The following is a 21645-nucleotide window of genomic DNA, read 5'->3' on the forward strand; positions in this document are numbered from 1 at the left end:
ATCCCGCTAGGTGCCATTGTAGGCTCAATTTCGGCTAGCCGGTTGCATTTTTTTAATGTATTTTTTTATGCATTTTTTTTATTGCATTTTTAATGTATTTTTAATGCATTTTTTTATTGTATTTTTAATATATTTTTTTATTGTATTTTTATTAATTATGCAATTTTTTTTAGGACGTACCTTTTTTTAATTTATATAAAATTATTGCATTTTTATTGCATTTTTTAATGTATTTTTTTAAAAAAATAGTGAGGAGTAGAGTGCGGCGGGGGCTCGTGTGTGGAAGCTCGGTATTTTTTTAATTATGTAATTTTTTTTAATTAATGTACTTTTAAAAAAAATGAAATTAATGAATTTTTTCGTATACGTGTCGTAAATTTAATTCCATAAATTTAGTTGTTTTTTTTAATAGTGCTGAGGATGTGGCTAGCCTATTGCTTGTCCAGTTGCTGGTAAATTTAATTCCGTAAATTTAGTTGTTTTTTTTAATAGTGCTGAGGATGTGGCTAGCCTATTGCTTGTCCAGTTGCTGGTAAATTTAATTCCGTAAATTAATATGTCTCATAAATTTAATTTCGTAAATGTAGTTGTTTTTGAATTATTTTTTATTGCGGCTAGCCTATTATTTGCTTAAAATGATGATGTGGCAGGTGAAATTTTAGTGTTGATGACGTGACAGGGAGAAAGAGTGGCTAGCCTGTGGCTGAAGATGCACTAATACTAATCACATTATTTTTGGAAGGAAAGCAATAGGCCATATTTTGATTCCAATGTTGAAGTGAAATTCCAATAGTAAAAAATTAATAGGAGTACTACATGTAGAACACAGATCTAGATGTAATTCGGTAAATTGCAAAAAATGAAATAAAATCGACACTATTATTAAACAGCTATGGATAGATTTGATAAAAATTACAAGAATTATGAAGGTGTATCAAAAGTGAAGGCTTGTATCAAATATCTAACCTTCGTCAATTATTCATGGAAGTTGGAACATGGTCTGCCTACCAAAATAAATTTCGCCAATCTCTGTCTAACTATCAAAATCCCAATAATAGTATTATTGAACACTGAGATTTTAGGGACGATAACATAGTTACCGATTGAAATAAAGAAAATATAAATGAATTGTTCACAGAAAGAAACCTTGATAAGAAGCTACGATTGATTGTTCTGAGCAATGGGTGGCAGTTGAGGGGTAGGGGTGGAAGGGCAAGCAGCAACACACGACTTGCATTCGAGAGGGGGATCATCTGAAATGTTTATTCGGAATGTCCGTTCCTTCTCATCGTTGCCAGGAACGTGAAGGAGAGCTTCCATGATAAGGATCTCCCAGTCACGGGCACGCAAGATGGAAAACAGACCCTGATCTGCTCAACACAGCATGGGATCAGACAGAATCAAAAGATCCATGTCAGGGCAATGATTATCAAATGAAAAGGCGTTTACCTTGGGGTGAGAAACTAAATTGACAATATAATACGAAGAATTACATGATCAAACAAGCTCAAACTTGTTCAATTCATCAAAGTACGTGGTCTTAAAGCTCTTAAAAATGAAGTTTTATAATGAGACAAACCTTCATTGCATACTGCTTTCAGCTGAAATATTCCAGAGCCTTGAGGTCCAGAGACGGGAAAGGTGCAAGATACAGAGTGCCGCTTGTGTGCTACAGCAAGTGATGCGTTATACCAAGGACCTCGCACAATTGGCTCCCCAATTGCGTCAATTATTGCCTTGTTCTTGCTGGCTTTCTCCATTGCCTTGCTGCAATAGTTGAGAATCATGAAGCATGGGACCAAAACAAAATAATACTACTCCATTAAGTAAGCCATATCATCCACAGATATTGAAACACATTAACACTGGAAGTTTTCACGAGTCTCCCCAGCATCATATATTAGAGAAAATGTCGAGCTCAGAAATAAAAGTACTATAAAACAAGATCAACAATTGGTGCTATGCACAGAGATAGAAAACCAACAATGCACATTCACATTCGTATCCACTTCTTTCAACAGACAAACAACCTTCCCTCCCTTTCTCTTCATGATCCCTTGAGCTTTGATAGTGACAAATTCATTATAATGGACTCAATGTTGTTTTAATTTCAATTTTATCATGAAAAAAATACAGAAAATAAAAAGGTCAACACACGAACTAGCTGTTAGCATAGAGAAAGCACTAGTGACGAATGTTCTACATCTAAGCAACTACGGGAAACCCTTTTCTTGTCCATCTTAAGCGGGAACTTCAAATTAGAGATTGAAATCACAAACCACAATGCAGACTACTTACTGGATGGACATAGCCATGTCTCACTACATGTTTAATGCTTACCTAATAGCACAAGTGCACCAAGTCAATCTAGTCTTAGAAAAATTGAAACACTACTGTGCAGCTTTTCTATAAGTGGTCCAATTTCAATCCCAGTAACCAATAGATCAGTTAAGAACTCAAACCCCTAATAGATTCTAACTATCCACAACACAGTGAAAAGGTGATCTACGATTAAGAAATTCACAATCTGCCAAGCTAAATTAAGCACATGCCCATATTTAATAGAACCAATTATTCAAAAACAATAATTCCAGCTATCAATTTCAGCACAAAACCTAAACTCAAATTACCAGGGAAAAAAGAATAATAAAGTAAAAACCCGAAACAGCCAACCACATTTGTTTCTCCATTTTCTTAAAAGTCTTTGGGCAAAAAGTTCAAAAGTTTATTAACACAAATCAGCAAATGTTGAGAAATGAAAGGTTTTTGCAGCCTATAGGCTTCCTGGTAAGCATTTAATATCCAATAAAGAATGACCAAGTGCCTTCAAAATAATGAAATCCACCCATTCACTCTTGAGTTGGGCGACTCCACCTTTCTTAATGGACAATGCAAAATTTATATGATGTAAGTTGGTTAGAGTGCAAGCTCAGTTTGTGCTAAGTGAGGTAAGACCGTAAAAGAAGAATGGAAATAATGATTAATTTATTCAAGCAAAGGAAAATACACTCAGTATTTTTTAACAACATGCAAAAGCATGCATGACCACCAACTGCTTAGTTCTACAAATATAGATTTCAGAAATCACCAACCACAGCAGATACATGGAAGTCCTTGAATTATAAACTTTGAAAAAAAAAAGTGTGTTCTAGAACCCATTTACTAGCAATAAAGTGTTGATAATTCTTTAGTATGTATAAGGTATCAACTCTCAAGTTCTCATGGATTGAGAGCATTTCAGCCAGTTTAAATGCCTGTTTTTTTATATATGTATGATAAAAAACCATGTCCAGTAACAAACATCCAATTGGCATGCCAAACGTGCTTGATTGTATTTCTTATCCATTGGTTTGACAACACTGGCTAAAAGCCTAACACCAAAGCATTCTCTTTTACATAAACCCAAAATTGATTTCAAGCTTCAGTTGAACATATCATACACTAAAATTGAAACCTCAGCATACATCTGATAGGCTGCTTGAGACAATGTCAAGCTCAATTGCTAAAGATTCTATTAACAAATGAATTAAGAGTCTAAGACTCTTGTAACATCTGGCACATGCTTAAACTCTTGTACTTTTTCAGTTTAAAGCTAGAAGAGGGGCTGTTGTATTTCAGCATCATTATATTCAAAAGGGAATCAACTATAGGCGGTTCATTGTGCAGCTTTCTATAAGCAGTCCAGTGAAAAGGCATCAATTTAGAACTAAATAGATTAATTAATATAAGAACTTAAACCCTAACAGGAACACATACGATCACACAAGAAGCTCCCACTATCCACACCACAATTAAAATGTATCAATTCAGAACTAAACTACGCAGATAAACCACATCAATTAGAACCAAATAACAACAATCGCAGCTATCAATTTTTCAGCACAAAACCTAAACGCAATCAATTACTAATTTCAAAGTAGGCGCACCAAAAAATAACAAAACGAGGAAGATTTTAGCTGAATTCAATCATAACGGAGAGAAAGAGAGGAACCTGCTGCAGCCTTGGTAAATGACTAGGTCATCAAGAGCACTCAAAGCTACGCCCCCTGTCAAGCAGAGTAATGCTCCCGAGACTATTCTACGACCCCATGATTTCGATCTCCCTTCATCTGCTGGCGCGGAGGGCTGTGGCGCGGGCTCTGGAGGCGGTTTCGGCGCCGCTGGTCTGTTTTTGAGCACGGAGAGGACCCTTCGGCCCGCCATTGTTATGCCTGACTGCTTTTCCTTGACTGTGTTTTCAGCTGAAGAGGGCAAAAATATAGAGCTGGGGCTATAAATGTCATTTCATTATTTGGTTTTAAATAAAATTAATTTTTTTGGAGGAAAATAATTGACTTAAATTTAATTTAGTACTAATAGAACATCAAAAAATTGAACTTTTATTTGATGCATATAGTTTTTTTATGAATATGAATTATTGAATTTTTTAAGACAAAGACTTCGATTCGCACATATATCTTTCACAGTTCTACTTTGCCTCTTCAATGTACACTATCGCCGCCTCCCTCGTCTCCTTCCCTTCTCTCTGAGCATCATATGGCTCAAACCTAGATCCGAGTCGATTTGGACCCGCGCTCCCTTCGTGCATACGGGAGTGATGACGGCACATAAACCATTAGTTTAGTTTTGCGAAAGGCAAAATTAGAACCGTCCCATGGGGGGAATACAAAAGTTTTGTACAAAAATCGGCGATTCGTGCTCCAGTTCACAACCAATGATTTTCCCGAATTTTCCATTTTTTCAATTTTTCTTCAATTTGAACTGAACCACCGGTTCACGGTTCGAAAATATTGGAATTGAAGCCGAACCACTTAGTTCACGGTTCTCATTAAAGTTGGAAAGAGAATGGAAATGGAAATGGAAATGGAAATGAAAATGGTGCTAAGTAGATGCTATTACCAATATTTTAACAAAGTTGGGGAATCAATGTTTTACAATAAAAGGAGAGTGATAATCAAAGTAACAACTAACAAATTACACAAAGTTGTGGCTTCTAAACATGCATATATATAATATGCCAAACATTATCATTATAAGCTTATCTTCAGAGATACCTAATGCACATTGTAGTGTTGAAAACCTTTCACAACAGTCATAGGATTTCACACACTGATAAATTCAGGCAGCAGACCTACATTTGAGCCTAATCCGTGCAGCTCGCCGCCATGAATCTCATCCTTGAGCGGCAAACCAATGTACGCAAACTTCCACGCACAGCTCTTTCAGCGCTATCATGAAGGGCCTAGGTTAGAACATGTTGAAGACTAGCAAAACCTCATAAGCAGTTACTTTTCGAGGCATCAGGAGGAAACTGCCATCTCAAGTTCCGATTCTTCGACTTGTTGAGATTCTTCGGCTTGTTGAGGTTCTTCGACTTGGACATCACCAAGCAAAGGGACTTTCTGGAACTCATTCCTTAGCTGCCCACAGGCTGCACTGGCATCCAATCCTCGTGTTTGGCGTACACTGACAGTGACTTTACGAGACTCTAGAGCAGCGGAAAATGCAAGGACCTGTGTGATGGTAACAATTGTCAGTGTCAGTTATGCAGGTAATCTGTTGGTCAACTTGCATGTACGACGTATAAAACTGATTGATCTGCAATGGAGCAAAGCAACGTACCGCTTTCCTATAGGGACGCTTATATTCAGAGCCATCTATTGGATTGAAAGGTATTAGGTTTACATGATAACCAGGACCCCATTTGTGAAGAAGCTCCGCTAGCTCTATCGCGTGATCTACCGCATCATTGACTCCAGCTGCCAAAGAAAGGCAGACTATAATCAATCTCGTGGTCAACTTGCAAAGAGTTATTATATGCTACTTTGCGTACATAGTGTAACGGAGTGGTCTTGAAAAACAAAGATCTTGTTTTACCTAATAATGTGTACTCAAAGGATACTCGTCTGCTGGTCTCGAGCAAGTACTGTTTACAGTCATTCATGAGTGCGTCCAAAGGATATGACTTTGCACTTGGCACAATCTGTTCCCGAAGTTTCTGGTTTGGTGCATGTAAGCTGATAACCGAAGTTGGAAAACATATAAAGGGATTAGTATATAAACATCTCAAACACCAGTATATCCTTGAGAAGCTTTAAACTTGATCATTCATTTTACAGTTTGTCACTAGTCAGATACTTACAATAAAGTTTCCATTATTGATTATCACCAAGCACAGTCAGATGCCATACATAAACCGTCAGTTTGAAATTAACAAGATGAATGTTTACCTGACAGCTAATGTAGATTGAAGTTTGTGAGATGCCAGTCTCTTGATCGTGTTTGGAACTCCAACAGTTGAAATTGTTATCATCCGTTGCCCAATTTGAATATCCTAACCCCAGAAAAGATCAAATATAGGCTTAAAACTGGATTAATGATAGTTCATATCGCCCATCAAATGATAGCATTAATTTAATTAGTCTGTTTGTTTACGAGTTAAGCAATGTGCAAGTAAAAAAATAACATGTGGTTGTCAGTTCACTCAAAGTCGCTGTACCTTGTTCAAGCAACGGTGTGCTTCAAGAACTTCTTTCAAATTCAACATAGGCTCACCCATCCCCATAAACACAACATTTGTAACTCTACGCTTGAAGATCTCTTCAAGTGCCAAAACCTGGAACGTGTGTGTCAATGATAAAATATATCAACGCAGAGCTTTAGAAACTCTATCTCAAAGAGATCTTCTGCCAAAACTAGCCATCTAAGTATGCAAGAAATTGCAAGTTCCGAAAATTATGCACACAATGAAATTGTCAGAAGTACCACCAAGAGGTTTCTCACAAAACTAACCACAGTTGTTAGAGAGCGACACTAGAACCAACTATTTGCTGAGGGGCTGAAAGTGAACTAAACACTAAGCTCTGTTTTGACTCATTCAATCACCCGATGTGTACTTGTGCTCATGTTCAAGGCCCCAGTTATTACCTAGAGAGATTAAACTTAAAGACACTTTCTATAGGATAATTGAAACTGTACACCAATGAGAACATCTTACTAACATAACATGATAACAAAGTCATATGAGATCAAGCATCGAGCCAATTCCAATCACTAAGAACTCTCTATCTCAATGCCTCTTCTGCACAGATGTATTGATGATAAATGACAAGGGACCTAAAGTTCTTGTGGTATTGTTATGTGCAGCCAATCAAACAAACACGCTACATGAAACATCACACATACTAAAAACAGGAAAAGTAGGACAACTAGCTTTGGCAGTGCCTCCCAGAACCCTAATCATGAAAATAATTAAAAACTATGCAGGACAGATATAAACTAACCTGTTCAACAATTTCATGGCTCTTAAGGTTCCTTGCAAAACCTCCCTTGCCAGTAGCACAGAAGGAACAGCGTAGCGGACAACCAACCTGGTCAACCAAGTGAAAGATCACAAATGTGCACTACAACAAACCGCAAAATCTCCTTAAGAGGCATGAACTACTTCACATATATATCTTTTCCCCACAGAAACTTACCTGTGACGAGACACATGCCGTCAGTCGAACTGAACCTTTTGAATCTTCAACAGGTATGCCAACAGTTTCGACCAGCCTATTGTCCTCCAGCTTTAAGAGCAACTGCGTACGACAAGTGGAGAGGGGGGGAATCGTGTGCATAAATACACAGACAAGTCATTCAACGAAAGAGGTAAAGTTCATAAATATTGTGAACACCATTCCATAAAAGAATAAAACTGAACTTAATAAGAGTAGCTTCATATGCTAAATTCAGATTATTAGATCCCTGAGCATTTCCAAAAGAATCAATTTTTAGACGTGATTTGGTGACTCTATAGATTGATTCTTTTGGGGATGATCTTGGTATTGACATTCCCCATTAGTTGTTAGGTATACATATAAGCATCCAGAGCATAAGCACAGAAATCTTCGATATATCACTCGACTGTTTGTGCAGAAAATAGGCCTAAATCTAACGTAATTAGTACAATCAACAATGAGAGTAGTAATTCTTCACCTTAACAGTGCCATCAGCAGCAGTGACTTCCTTGTAAACAGGCGATCGGCCCACTCTCCACCCTGCTTCCTGAAGCTCATTCCTGAATGCCAATGGCACTTCACACATAAAAAAATAAATTAAAATCCAATCAATAACAAACAACACAAGATGAAATAGATAGAAACTAGAAGAGGCCCCTCACCCTGACTAAGATCCTGAATCTCTCTAATCTTCCTCTTGTACAGCAATTGATGCAATTGCTTGCCTCTATACTTGTCCTGCCACATAATCAAAACAACAATCAATTCATCAACTAGTATCAAATTGTGAGCTTCCAATTCGAAGCGTACCTGTCCGAATTCGAGAGCGAGCTGCTGGAGGTCCGACTCCGACATGCCGATGAGCACCCCCGGTGCCATTTTTTGGCTGACAGGAGGCGCGGTGGCTGCTTTGGCGGCGGCTTCCGGGCTTCCGACGCCGCAGGAAACTGCTAGGGCGCGGAATTGTGCGGCGCGAGCAATTGGCGCGTGGCGCAAGGCGGCCATTGGCCTCATTTTTAGGGAGAAATTTGGAGCCAGAATGGTGGAGATATGAGATGAAGTGATGATGATTGAAACGATAAAACCCCCTTCTCTCCCTTTCAATATCTCTTAAACCTCATATTTATGGATAAAGACTATTTTGCCCCTATGATATTCTTGAATTTCTGATTTTAAATTATAAAAATTAAATAGAATAGCTAAATAATTTTGGTCAAAAATCAAAATCCATCAATTATTTTGGGATGTTTAAATGAAGTACTCCCTCTTTTCCATTACAAATTTGAAATGTTTTCCTTTTTGTTCCGTCTCATTAAAAATGAAATATTTTTAAAAATGAAAACAATAATCTCTCTACTTTTTCTTATTTTCACTTTACTATCTTTTCATTAACTCACAAAACAACACTACATAAAATCATATGCCAAAAAACAAATATTGCATATTTAATGGGACGGAGAGAGTACAAATCACTAGTTATAGTAATGAGCAGTCTATTGATGAATAAATGATGTTTTTTAACGGAATTTTTTGTTTGCTATAAATATAAAATTGTCAAGAAAAAAATTTATGTGATTTTGATCCATGGTATAATGATTCCCAAAACTATTATTCTTGAAATTTATGACTATGTAAATACTCTATTCATTTTAGTATTTGGTTTGCCTACAATTATAATTTATTATTCCGAATGATTAAAATATTGTTATTACACTGTCATACTCTTTTATTATCATTACAATACATTTTTGTTTTTTTATAGGACTCGTATGATTCGATTAAATTTTAAATCCATTCAAAAAACTTTTTAGACAAATTCAAAATTCAAGATTAATACAAACGAGTCAACAATTCAAAATTCCATAACATAAATGAATTGTGACACATTGAACATCTGAAATAAAAAGAGATTAACATAAATACATAGCAATAATCATTCAACTATCACCAATTGATTTTTAGACAAAGTATATGTGATCATATAACATTTAATTCGAGAAGATTGGTTGTTGAGAATCTAAGAAGATTTTAGCTCCCAAATAAAATGGCTGTACAAAGAGCTTCCAAAAATGGTGTTACAAGCAAATTAACATAGAAAAATTGCAACCACCATTTCCACATCTCTTCCCTCAAAAACATCAAATTCAAGTTACAAGGAAGCAACAAGAGGAGGAGGAGTTGAAGGTCTCGGATACGAGGCCGCCCGGCCTCCACGGTACGCTGTCCTCCGGTGCTGCACAGCTGCGCCGGTCCCCACACCGGAGGCCGTGTCTTGAAGCGCTTCTAGTGCGGCCACCACCTCCTTCATCTTGGGGCGCTGCTTCGGCTCCGCGGCCAGGCATCTCACTGCAAGCGTGGCCGCTTTCAGGGCCGCGTTTGGGGTGTACTGGCCCTGGATGCGGGCGTCTATGACGCGGAGAACCCTCCTTTTGCTGGCGAGGAACGGCCTCGCCCATTGGATGAGGTTCTGCTCCCCGTGGGGGAGGTTCTTGTCCAGGACGCGCCGCCCGGTCAGCATCTCGAGGAGAACGACTCCGAAACTGTACACGTCGCTCCTCGATGTGAGATGACCTTCGGAGGGGAAAATAACGGGTCGTTAGTGTCACGAAAGCAAGGGAAAACACGCGAGAATTGGTTAATTTTTTCGTATACGTCTGGGGGCTTTGTCGAGTCACAATGTTCACACTATTTTTCGGATATAATTGCGATTCTACAGGAAGGACTAAAATACCCTCACTAATACGCGAGAATTGGTTAATTTTTTTCGTCTACATCTGGGGGCTATGTCGAGTCACAATGTTCACACTATTTTTCGGATATAATTAAGATTCTACCGAAAGGACTAAAATACCCTTACTAATACGCGAGAATTGGTTAATCATTTCGTCTACGTCTTGGGGCTATGTCGAGTCACAATTTGCACACTATTTTTCGGATATAATTACGATTCTACCAAAAGACTAAAATACCCTTACTAGCAAAACTCAACACTTAGAAACCAAGATAGATCAAGACTTATTCATTTACCTGTTGCCATGTATTCCGGAGCTGCGTAGCCGTAGGTACCCATAACCCTCGTAGACACGTGGCTTTTCCCGTCTACCGGACCATCCTTGGCCAAGCCGAAATCGGAAAGCTTTGCATTATAGTTCTGAACAATCAATATGCACCAAATTGATAAATGGTGTTGCTTTGAAACAATATCAAACCAGAAAACAGAGTTACATAACTAATCCTCGTACCGAATCAAGCAAAATATTGGATGATTTGAAATCGCGATAGATAACTCTTGCTTCGGGGCTGTGAAGATACTCGAGCCCCTTTGCTGCGCCAAGAGCAACCTTCATCCTCAGGCTCCAAGATAACGGCTGGAAATGCGCAGCCCCTAAAAGAAAACGTACAATCATACAACGATCAACAGTCTAAATTCATCTACGAGAGGGATTGTTTCAACAAATAAAGACCAAAACAAACTCATTTCAAGAATGCAGCATCAGACTTACTCCTGAACAGATGATTCTCCAAGCTGCCTCGTGGCATAAACTCGTAAACGAGAAGCCTATGCTCGTCCTCCAAGCAATAACCAACCAATTTCACCAGATTCGGATGGTAAAGCTGTCCTAGATAGTTGATTTCAGTCTGGATTTCAGTAGACAATCAATCAATTAATCAAAGGGTTAGAAAAAGTTCACATTTTGACACTAAATTGAATGTTCTTGCAACAAAAACAGACACTCACCAACCATTCCTTGTGACCTTGAAGGCCGTCTTGGTTCAGTCTCTTGACAGCAATGACCATTCCCGTCCCGGGCTTGGCAGCCTTGAACGTGGTCTCATCGACCCAGCCCTTGAAGACACACCCGAAACCACCCTCCCCAAGCACACTGTCGGGCCGGAAGTTCCTGGTGGCCGTCCTGAGGTCGTTGAAGCTGAAGATCTTCAGATTCGAAAACTCCAGAATGTCGCCCTCGCCATGAGGGGTCACTGGAAGGGAGAAAGACGAGCGCCTGCTGCTCGTCTCTCTTCCATCTCTAGGAGTACTTAGCCCTGCACCCATTATGTTTGATCAAATATATACTCAATTGAATTGAAGTAACAAAACATATTTTTCACTTGAAAATCATCAAATTGATCAAGAAAAAGCCAACATTTTGCATAATTTTAGATAAATAAACATTCTCCACAACCAAACAGTAAACCAAAATCCTATAATTTCTCCTAAACATACCATAATTGAAGTGATCTAGCTCAAGATTCAATCTTTACCAATACCATTGAAGTGTTCTAGCTCAAGATTCAATTTTTAACAACATATCTTCCACAAAAACAGCCAAAATTAAGAGGGAGTATGTTTAACCATGGCAAAAATGCAAGAAACAAAAAACCTCAAAACCCCAGAAAAAAAAAATCCATCTTGAACAAAATCATCACATGAACTGAAATAAGAGAACTAATCTCACCAATTTCTTCAAAATTTCAACTCAAAATCAAAGCAGCAGTCATAATCACTTCAAGCAACATCCATCAATTTCATGAGAGAGAAAGAGAGAGAGGGAACTAACCATCTCGGCGAGGACTATCAGCCCTTATTCTAACACTGAAGCAAGAACCCATTTTTTTTCAGACAAACTCAGGAATCTTGCTGTCTGAAAACTGATCTAAAATGGGAGCACAAAATCTTTTCTTAAAGGGCTGTTAGTTTAGAAAGTTCCAAACTTGAAGCCCGAAAGTGTGAAAGCGATTACTTTTCATAAACAAATGAGAGGGGAAAAATATGTTTATCTATTCATCATCATGTTGTGTAGGTTGAATTCCTCTACGTGTAGTCGGTTTGGCATCACGAGAATCTAATATATAGCTCTCTTTATTTAATTTCTTGGGGAAATTTTAGCAGACTTTTCTCACCAATCCCCAATTATTTCAGCAACCTCGTCAACTTGTCTACACTAGAACAAATTTAATTTTATAATTGAAAAATAAGGTGATTCTAGAAATGTGCTCACAATGCATTTATGAATAGTGTGTGTAAAGCTAGGGAATTAATGCTCCCTCATCTCAACTTTGAGAAATGGATTGAGAGTGTAATGAGTTTCTATAAATATACAATTCATTTATGAGGTTAATTAGTGTATATAAATTTAATGAATCAATACTGTTTCTTATCAGCTCTATGAAATGGATTGAAGGTGTAACGAGTTGGGGTGAGTTAAATATCGAAAATTAAGTATTTGATCAGAATTAAATTGAATTTTAAAAATTTGATTTTTTTTTGGAATTCGATATAGTTATATTAATTGATTCATAGTATTAAATATTTTTATGTAATATGGAGTTTCAATTTTTTCATTTTTAAAATATATTTGTGCTATTTAAATTTTTGATTCGGATCATAGTCTGGATTTTGTTCTACAAGTTGATTTATTTTATGATTCAGTTCAATTTAATTTCAAAACAATGGCTTTTCAGTTCAATTTGGATAAGAAAACAAATCTAAAATCGAATAGTCACTCATGAAATAAATATATGAATATAGTTGTAAAATATAAATTAAATTTAATGTATAATCTATAGAGTGAAATTTGAGACTTAGTTTCTAGAAATAGTAAAAAGTAGATTTAGTTCTTAAGGTTGGACCAACTATAATGATACTATTAGAACTTTTTAGTTGAGATATGGAAGTACTTTTTAATAAAGCGTCATCAATATCACGAATATTATTAGTGACATGTAAGTAATTATAAATGACTAATTTAACTTTGTTAAATCATAATTCACCAATTCGAACCACCTAACTTAAGACTTATAGGAGTAATTTTTTTTATGTGTTGATGTGGACATTCTTTATTAATATACATTATATATTATATTTTCGATCAAATTTCAAAACATATTTCAGCAAATTATCCGAGAAATAAGACTCATCAACATATTTTATTTTTTTAATAAGAGTAATTCGAGATCATTGTTGTTTGTATTTATTCACGTTTTAGTGCAATAGCCCTATGATAATGGAAAGGACAAATGTTTAATTGCGAAATAAGCAATAGCCATTTGGTTGGCCCTACTTTTAGGCTGCGGATTGGATCACTATTATTCAGTCAACGAGTTCACATTTAAAATTTGTTAAATAAGCAATAAGAAATGGTTGCAATTATAATTTGTTTAACTAAAGGCTGCCCAAAGGTTTTTTTTGTCATATGGGAATTTATTTAGGAAAATTATTTTTAACTCGATCTATAATATCTTTTCTCTAAGTTATCAAATTAATATTTTCAATTTATTATTTGATCTTTTGTGTTAATACTTCACTTCGTTAATTTTACAATTGACCTGGACTATCGAAAATCAGAACAATTTTGGAAAAATTATACTACTAGAACACTAATTTTACCTTATGTAATTTAATATTTGAAAAACAATTTGTCGAAATTTAATGTATTTATCTAGTCAACTAATCATGGAACATAATATAAGTGTCATCTTTGAAGTGCAGAACGAAAAATGTATCACAAAAATACAATGAATCACAAAAATGAAATTATGAAAGTAGGCTAGCTTCTTCATTATTGGAAAATAAAATACTGTTCCATTATTGATATATCTAAATTATGTTCTACTCAGAGAAGAGTGCTGATTATAATTGAATTGGGAATACTTTTGTTAAAATGTGGGACCAAATTCGGTGGATTTCCACTGAAGAAGAATATTGCAATCTGACTGGTATTTATCCATATCATTATAATCACAAAAAAGAAAAAAGTGCCATAGACAAATCTGTTAGATATTTATCAAGGTAAGACTGAATAAATAAATTTAAAAAGACATTAAGCTATTCAATGGAACCGACCCTTGAATTTGTTAGATTACAATTTGTCAATCATAACAAAGATATTAAATTCGACCAAAACGTAGGTCTTGCTTCCTTCCCCAAGTTAGTTCTCCCCTAAGTCCATCATTCATTAAATTGATGAGAAAAAAGAGTGGTTAATTTTAAACTACTATTATCTAAAATTAATGTGCGAGTCGAAATGGAATTGATTCATAATAAACATATTGTTACAAAGTTATGTTCCTCTTATTAGACATGATAATCTTAGCTTAGTAGTTAAGATATTTTACACTGGTCGATTCACGGAATATAACTAGGTGGATATGAAGTAGTGAAGTAGGTCGTTCGTCGGTATTTGAAGACAAATATAGTGCGGCAATGATGGCGGACAAAGAACAGAAATGAATCCCTACTCCAAAGGATTAGAGCATTTTTGCAGCGTGTGATCGGCTATCAGTCGATAATTCAAAGATCGACTTTAATGGAGTTTTTCTAGCTCTAAGGATAGATAATGATTTTAGTTGATCTCAGTCGTTGTTTATACTGACATGGATACAATTATTAAAACATAATTATTAAAAGGTAAAAATTAGGCTTAATATCTAAATTCATGTGGACAAATCATGCTTTGCTAAAAGAGAGGTTTGAAAAGGAGAAGGAAAGCACCATTAAAGTGAAAAAACGGATCTTCAAAGTGAATATTTGGACTCGTGAAAATACTGCGCCCACCCTTCTCTTATCTAAGTTTGGTGGGGGTTGAATTGCCAATTTATTATTTTAATATTAGTAGTAAAAAAGTACTACTATGAAAGTAGCTTAGAATCCATGACAGGTTAGAAAACTCCGTTAATACGGGTTTTAATTGGGCCTCTAGAGCAGAGGTATATTCTTGTTCTTCGTCTGTTATTCATTGCTCTAGCGACAACGATCTTTTCTATTGTGTTACTTGCTTTGGGCGATGATCTTCTTTATTATCTCAAATTTTCATTCGCTATCGTTGTGCTAGATTGACTTATGTTAGATTTTCACACCTTCATTTATTGCTAGCGATTTTGGTGTGTTAGATTTCATTCGACATTTATTTCCAGCGACGCTGACCTTTTTCATTGTGATAAATTTTACCGCACTACCTGACATGTGAAGATGAGACCAACGGTCATACAGATGTTTCATCCCAAATCAATTAATCAATTAGTGATAGAAGGATAGATAAAGTTAATCTCATTTTAATTTCACATTTTTAATGGAGTATGAAACAACTCACTCGTAGAGATCTCAACATACACCTCCCCAATGCAAACATTATGCTCATTTTATGATTTTGGTCTTATACTTTATCTTTTGAATTTTTGCATCATGAACATTTCAACTCGGATCACAATTGGTTTTACACTAACAATTTCGTCAAGTTTTAAATGGTTTTAATATGATTTTGACCGATTTTGATGGTTTTAACAATCCCATTCGGGTTAAAACCGTTTAAAAATTGATGGAATTGTTAGTGTATGACCAATTATGATCCAAGTTGAAATATTCAGGATGCAAAAATTCAAAAGATAAAGTATAAGACTAAAATCATAAAATGGACATATATTCAGAACCAGTTTTGGCTTCACCCTTAAATCAAAATTCCCCTAAAAATATCTTGAAATCCAAAAAATCTAAGCAGTATCTTCTGGATTGGGATGGACACGAGTGTAAGGTGGTGCGTTGAATACTTTTCATTCCTTTCCTTCGCAATTGTCACTCGTTTCTTCTTGTGAGGCAATAAATGCGATGGCAAATTATCTATAGTCATATCTTGTTACTCGATTAATATGAGGATGACATTGCTCAAACAGTCACTAGTCACATGGTCTTGGTACATGCACTTCTTCCAGCAACCAACATCGACTAACCACTCTCCATTTTTAAAGACGACTTTGTGGTCCCTCAGCAGAAGTCAATGCTCGAACCAACATTGATTCTGGATATAATAAGAAGGAATGATGTCTGGTTTAACGTAATCCAAGCAATTTTGTCAAACACCAGAAATATATAGTATGATCTCGTATTGGGACCATGATTCTCCCGCAATATTTAGCTACATTACGACAAGTTCATAACGATCACTAGTTTTCAAGCCCGATCACATCAAGTTAAAAGAAGATTCGACGGATCTATAGTCAAGATGGGTTTTTCCCTATAAAGCCAAAAGGACTAAAACCGCTCAAGCAGGTTGTACGACAAAATAAACAAAGCCAAGAAAGACAACTAGCAAACCGAATCACAAGAAAATGCCTCCCAAGAAACACAGAAAATGAAATTCTAGACACCAATATGTAATCCACGATCAATGTTTTCGATTAATGATTTTTTTCTCGACATCCCGGTTTGGTTTCATCGTTTGGAAGATAACATATACTAATACCATAATCACAAATTAGAGAAACACTAGCAATGAAAAGATTCAAGCACAACCATATGAAGATGAATAACAATACAAGGTTGCTGGTTGCAGATTTATTAGTGTTCAGTACAGTCAAAGGCAAATTCAAGGTGACACAAATAACTAGAAAATTGCACAGCAGAGTCTCGGCCAAACGAGGTAATAGTTATTACATCTCCCCTATCAAAGGCTTCAAAAATAGACTCTTCTCGACGCTTCAACTTATGCGTTCTTCTTTGTTTCAGCTGACTTGATGATGTCAATGAATTCGGGCTACAGATTAAATAGTTCAAGTCAGAATATCGCCCATTCAACTCTACATGTATCGTTTTTTTTTCAGGATGGGAAGAGATCCGATTATTACCTTAAGAGAAGCACCACCAACAAGGAAACCATCAATGTCAGGCTGTGAAGCCAAATCCTTGCAGTTTCCACCATTCACAGATCCTGCACGAAAATATCAGATCAATATATTCAGCGCGAGGAAATTGTAAGAGCTAAAAGCTGTATATTTTAAAAGACGAAATATGAATCCACTGCAGATTTACCTCCATAGATGATCCTGGTTGAAGCAGCAACATCAGCGTTGACGTTGGCTTTAAGCCATTTCCTCAACTCAACATGTACCTATATGTTTAAGCGGGATTAGACATCTTTGTGGCATTAACACTTTTCAACAAACGGTGACCATGATCATGAAAGACTTACTTCTTGAGCCTGGGCAGGAGAGGCAACCTTTCCGGTTCCAATAGCCCATACAGGTTCATAAGCCAAGACAACGTTTGTCCAATCCGAAATCTTTGCTGTAATGTCAGAGTGGAGTTTGTTTCAGGAAAAAGAGTCATGTAAAGGTAGGACCGTAGGAGAACAACTAGGTTAACTTTACTGAAATTCTTTTGCAAAATGTACCATGATTCTTTCATTTCTTACTAGAAAAGTTCTTGTGGAATATGTATAAAAACAGAAGCATGGATTTTATATACAAGTAGCGGTGTTACATTTAACAATAAGGAAAAACTGTCGCTAGATGCTGGTTGAGAATGAAATTTATAAGTGCACCACGATCTACTTGGCTTTACCTGGTCTAATGTTTAAAAGTCATAACCCAATAAAATTAGATTTAGGAAAAAAGTGTACAATTAATTTCTCAGAAATGAAATCAGTACCTGCAATGGCCTTGGTCTGTGCAGCCACAACATCCACAGTCGTTCCTGCTTCCCTCTGTTCAAGTGTCTCACCGATACATGCAATCACCTTCAAACCTTTCGAAAGTGCATATGCAACTTTATCTCCAACAAACTGAAATCATGGTAAATTCCATTATTGAATACATGAGGAAAAACCTAATACATAAGCACAAATAATTTTAATAAAGGCAATCATCAGAATTACCTCACTTGATTCATTCAACAAAGCTCTCCTCTCAGAGTGACCAAGAATAACCCAAGGTACGTTCAGGTCTACAAGCATCTCAGCACTACAAAGGATGATTAAACAGAAAATTTTCATACTCCTAAACAGCCACAAGCACTGTATATTTGGATATGCCAATTCTTGTTAGCTTTAGAGAAGGATGCTTACCTAACTTCGCCGGTGTAAGCACCTCCTTTACTAACCCAACAGTTCTGAGCTGCAACGTGGAAATCAGATCGCAGAGACCCTTTTACCAAGGGAAGAAACACGTATGGAGGACTGACAACCACCTCTGCAGGGAATGGCGAATTAACAAAAAAATAGTTGACAAGGAAGAAAAAAGAAAACAACGCACAGGCATACACACACAAACAGTTCCAGAGTTTAAACATACTTCCTTCAAGTAAAGAGAGTTTTGGCTGAAAGTGTAACAGACAAATATAAATATTGAAGCAACTCTTAGAAATATCGTTCTTTATAATTTCACAATGCCAAAACCAAAGTCATTGAGATAGTATGGCACACAACTTAAGCATACTGTGATAACTATAATTCCTTCACTTCCATTAAAAAGGATTTGTATTCAAGGCATATGGCTTTTCAAACACATAACACATGAATGTCATTAAAACAAGACAACCAGACGGTTTATTCCTATCCAAACAGATAAAAAGAAGAAAGAAAGCCTCAAAGCACAAATTCAAAATACGAAATTTGTAGGCAAGAAATCAGTGGATCGACATTGATGATTTCACTATTCCCTTGACCATTAACAAATCCACCAGTTTAAAACTTTTAACATGTCAGGCTAGTAAAATATATCCTCACCAACAACATCCTGGGATGGCACTTGAGCAGCATTGAGTGATGCGACGATCTTCTTTACTTCCTCAGAATTACCATTCTTCAAAATCAAATTGAAATCTCTTAGCAAAACAACAACCGCAGCCAAATGAAAGTATAGATAGCTGATATTCAACCAATCACTCCAGAAAAAAAAGGCTAAAAACGAAGAACATTAAGAAAATGTGATTCAATAAAATCATACTCTGTGCATGCTACAACAAACGCATAAAAAGTTAAATCTCAAAAGTGAACAACGTAGGATATCTAGATAACAAATCCACCAGGCATTCATTTCACAAGAAAAAATCTCATAAAAAACAGTAAGTTCATCTCGTTTCCATCGATCGATCTCAGAAACTACTAATAAGGCGAAATCAGCTCAGATCCGAATAAAATAGCATTTCGACTATTGCTACAAATCAAATTCAGCGATCACGTCAAAGACAACCGACTATTGCTACAAAATTGAAGACTAATAACATCCCTAAGCATTGAGATCCACAAAAATACATCAATCTCTATACGCGATACATACAACAACGCTAAATCAGCTAAAAGGAAGAGATTAAACAGTAGATCGGAAACGAGATCGGCCGAAATGAAAAGGAGATCCACAACAAACGGATCAATCATTCTGATAACATCGAAGAGATGAATACTTACGCATTTCCAGTTGCCGCCGACGAAGAATTTCCTGCCCATTGTTGATATCGGAGATAGCTAGAAAATGCACGAGAATATGGCTTTTGGGAGAGTGAAGTGGTTGGTAATGGCAAATGACTGGTTGTGAGTGATGGATATCCGCGAATTTATATAATCGAGAGGAGAAAGCTCATTATTTGTGGATCAAGAAAAGTGAATTGGCTAAAATGCCCTTGGTAGTGTATGTTGACGGAATATTCGAAGCGCATGCGGGAATCCGACTTTCGCTTGCAATAATACAATATCCAATGCTCATTTTAGGACATCCTCATAAATACTCTTTCCGTGCGTGATTAAGAGTCTCATTTCTAAATGGCTCGGGTTTTAAGAAATGTTAAGAAAAATGGGTGGAAAAAAGTTATGGAATATGAGTCTCACTTGTATATATTAGTTTTAAATGATACGTGAGTGGAATGAGCTAGTGAAATGTGGAGTCTTTTTACCATTTATGGTAATTATGAACCGGGACTCTTATTCGTGGACGAACCAAAATGGAAAAATGAGACTCTTATTTGTGGACGGAGGGAGTATGTCATTCCAATTTTATTACTAATTTATTTCTTTTATACTCCCTCCGTCTCATTAAATATACAACATTTAACATCACGAGATTTTATGTATTGGTGTTTTGTGAGTTAATGAAAAGAGAACAAAGTAAGATAGAAAAAAAAGTAGAGAGAATATTGTTTTCATTTTTAGAAATGTTTCATTTTTAATGGGACAAACCAAAAAGGAAAACGTTTCATTTCTAATGGGACGGAGGGAGTATTTTATAAGGTCATTTAGAATATCTCTGGATAAATATTTTAATTTTATAAAAGAATATATTATGGACGACATTTTGTGACATAATTAGAAAAATGGTAAATGAAGTAGTGGAATGTGTGTATATCTTTTAATATTCTAAATGTGAAATTAGATTTCCATTGAGTAAGGACAAAATTGTTAAAAAGAAGAAATTTTTATTGATGAATGGGGTATTAATCTCAATTACCGTGTCCAAGCCCTTATTTGCTTTATAATACAAACCTGTGGGCGCTGGTTTAAGCACTAGCACATTGGAAGCAGAAAACATTTTTTCAGCCAATGTACAGATTTTTATAAGATGATACGTTAATTTATTTTTCTTAAATTCTATTGCCAAAATATCAAAATTGGGTATTCGCAAGTTTGCGGTGAGGCAGTCCATCATTAATTCGTAACCCATGAATCACGTATTTATAATGCATTAAATATAGAGGAAGGAAATTTAAGTACTACTCTCTCCGTTCCATAGTAATGGAGACATTTTTTTTCGACACGAGGATTAAGAAAAATTGTATTAGGTGAGTTAAGTAAATGGAGAATAAAGTGAAAAATGAAAAAGGTAGTGAGACGAAGAGAGAAAAAAGTAAGAGAAAGTAAAGTAGGTGTGTAAAAATGTGTTGACTTTTACTAAAAAGGGAAATGACTCTATTAACTATGAAACGTACCAAAATGACAAAATGACTCCATTACTATGGAACGGATGGAGTAGTATTTAACGATGGACGGACATTACAACTAAGGCCCGTAATGTGCTGTGATTATTAAAAAATTACAACTTTGGAGAAGTCACTTAGTTTAGAACATAATTTACCTATAAATTCCTAATTATTCATCGATTTTTTATTTGTGTATAAACTTAAAAATCTATGTATGAATTGTTAAACTATTGCTTTGTTCTAATTTTATACTACTAACAAGGAATGCGAGGAAAAAAAAGAGAAAGAAATGGGATTAGTAGGGATAAAACAAGAAATGATAGTATTATTTAGTTTGATAGTAGTATAACACAATAACATTTCACTACCTATAATCCGCACTGAAATCTTGATTGATTAATTTCAAAATCAAAATAAATCAATAATTCGATAATTTACCACAGATTTTAAATCTACAGTATACAT

General features: G+C 35.9%; 4 protein-coding genes across 5 annotated transcripts; all 4 read right to left on the reverse strand.

Moving 5' to 3' along the window:
• Positions 1 to 860: 860 nt before the first annotated feature.
• On the reverse strand, positions 861 to 4239 carry LOC125208617. Of its 2 annotated transcripts, XM_048108280.1 has the most exons (4): positions 3992 to 4239; positions 1580 to 1767; positions 1147 to 1370; positions 861 to 1037 (listed from the first exon to the last, which is right to left on the reverse strand). In XM_048108280.1, exons 1-3 carry the CDS (start codon positions 4201 to 4203, stop codon positions 1159 to 1161), a joined length of 612 nt encoding a protein of 203 aa, XP_047964237.1. In that variant the 5' UTR covers positions 4204 to 4239; the 3' UTR covers positions 861 to 1037; positions 1147 to 1158. The 2 variants fall into 2 exon arrangements, with proteins under 2 accessions (XP_047964237.1, XP_047964231.1); XM_048108274.1 differs by having other exon boundaries at positions 861 to 1370.
• A 625-nt stretch (positions 4240 to 4864) lies between these two features.
• LOC125200869 (probable dual-specificity RNA methyltransferase RlmN) lies at positions 4865 to 8574 on the reverse strand. Its single transcript, XM_048098677.1, has 10 exons — positions 8310 to 8574; positions 8162 to 8237; positions 7978 to 8075; positions 7479 to 7580; positions 7284 to 7370; positions 6500 to 6616; positions 6231 to 6334; positions 5878 to 6017; positions 5623 to 5759; positions 4865 to 5513 (listed from the first exon to the last, which is right to left on the reverse strand). The coding sequence occupies exons 1-10, from the start codon at positions 8511 to 8513 to the stop codon at positions 5301 to 5303; spliced, it is 1278 nt and encodes a 425-aa protein (XP_047954634.1). The 5' UTR covers positions 8514 to 8574; the 3' UTR covers positions 4865 to 5300.
• A 931-nt stretch (positions 8575 to 9505) lies between these two features.
• Positions 9506 to 12384, reverse strand: LOC125200870 (receptor-like cytoplasmic kinase 176). The gene is made up of 6 exons (XM_048098678.1): positions 12062 to 12384; positions 11239 to 11546; positions 11003 to 11138; positions 10742 to 10884; positions 10527 to 10650; positions 9506 to 10070 (listed from the first exon to the last, which is right to left on the reverse strand). The coding sequence occupies exons 1-6, from the start codon at positions 12111 to 12113 to the stop codon at positions 9649 to 9651; spliced, it is 1185 nt and encodes a 394-aa protein (XP_047954635.1). The 5' UTR covers positions 12114 to 12384; the 3' UTR covers positions 9506 to 9648.
• A 4384-nt stretch (positions 12385 to 16768) lies between these two features.
• Positions 16769 to 19833, reverse strand: LOC125200872 (triosephosphate isomerase, cytosolic). Its single transcript, XM_048098679.1, has 9 exons — positions 19679 to 19833; positions 18998 to 19073; positions 18338 to 18461; positions 18149 to 18233; positions 17923 to 18055; positions 17465 to 17559; positions 17305 to 17383; positions 17121 to 17203; positions 16769 to 17029 (listed from the first exon to the last, which is right to left on the reverse strand). Exons 1-9 carry the CDS (start codon positions 19715 to 19717, stop codon positions 16979 to 16981), a joined length of 765 nt encoding a protein of 254 aa, XP_047954636.1. The 5' UTR covers positions 19718 to 19833; the 3' UTR covers positions 16769 to 16978.
• Positions 19834 to 21645: the final 1812 nt, after the last annotated feature.

This window comes from Salvia hispanica, chromosome 1 (genome assembly GCF_023119035.1).
Source record: "Salvia hispanica cultivar TCC Black 2014 chromosome 1, UniMelb_Shisp_WGS_1.0, whole genome shotgun sequence".
NCBI classification, from domain to species: Eukaryota; Viridiplantae; Streptophyta; class Magnoliopsida; order Lamiales; family Lamiaceae; genus Salvia; species Salvia hispanica.

Coding starts and splice junctions, on each gene's coding strand:
- LOC125200872 (XM_048098679.1), bottom strand. CDS start 19,717: ATGGGCAGGAAATTCTTCGTCGGCGGCAACTGGAAATGC. Junction 17,560..17,922: donor ACAGACCAAGGCCATTGCAG/GTACTGATTTCA, acceptor CTGACATTACAG/CAAAGATTTCGGATTGGACA. Junction 17,204..17,304: donor AACCAGGATCATCTATGGAG/GTAAATCTGCAG, acceptor ATTTTCGTGCAG/GATCTGTGAATGGTGGAAAC.
- LOC125200869 (XM_048098677.1), bottom strand. CDS start 8,513: ATGAGGCCAATGGCCGCCTTGCGCCACGCGCCAATTGCTCGCGCCGCA. Junction 8,076..8,161: donor GATTCAGGATCTTAGTCAGG/GTGAGGGGCCTC, acceptor TTATGTGTGAAG/TGCCATTGGCATTCAGGAAT. Junction 6,617..7,283: donor GCCATGAAATTGTTGAACAG/GTTAGTTTATAT, acceptor CACACGTTCCAG/GTTTTGGCACTTGAAGAGAT.
- LOC125200870 (XM_048098678.1), bottom strand. CDS start 12,113: ATGGGTTCTTGCTTCAGTGTTAGAATAAGGGCTGATAGTCCTCGCCGA. Junction 10,885..11,002: donor GGAGAATCATCTGTTCAGGA/GTAAGTCTGATG, acceptor GTTTTCTTTTAG/GGGCTGCGCATTTCCAGCCG. Junction 10,071..10,526: donor TCCGGAATACATGGCAACAG/GTAAATGAATAA, acceptor TCCCCTCCGAAG/GTCATCTCACATCGAGGAGC.
- LOC125208617 (XM_048108280.1), bottom strand. CDS start 4,203: ATGGCGGGCCGAAGGGTCCTCTCCGTGCTCAAAAACAGACCAGCGGCG. Junction 1,768..3,991: donor ATTTACCAAGGCTGCAGCAG/GTTCCTCTCTTT, acceptor CAACTATTGCAG/CAAGGCAATGGAGAAAGCCA. Junction 1,371..1,579: donor GAAAGCAGTATGCAATGAAG/GTTTGTCTCATT, acceptor TGTGTTGAGCAG/ATCAGGGTCTGTTTTCCATC.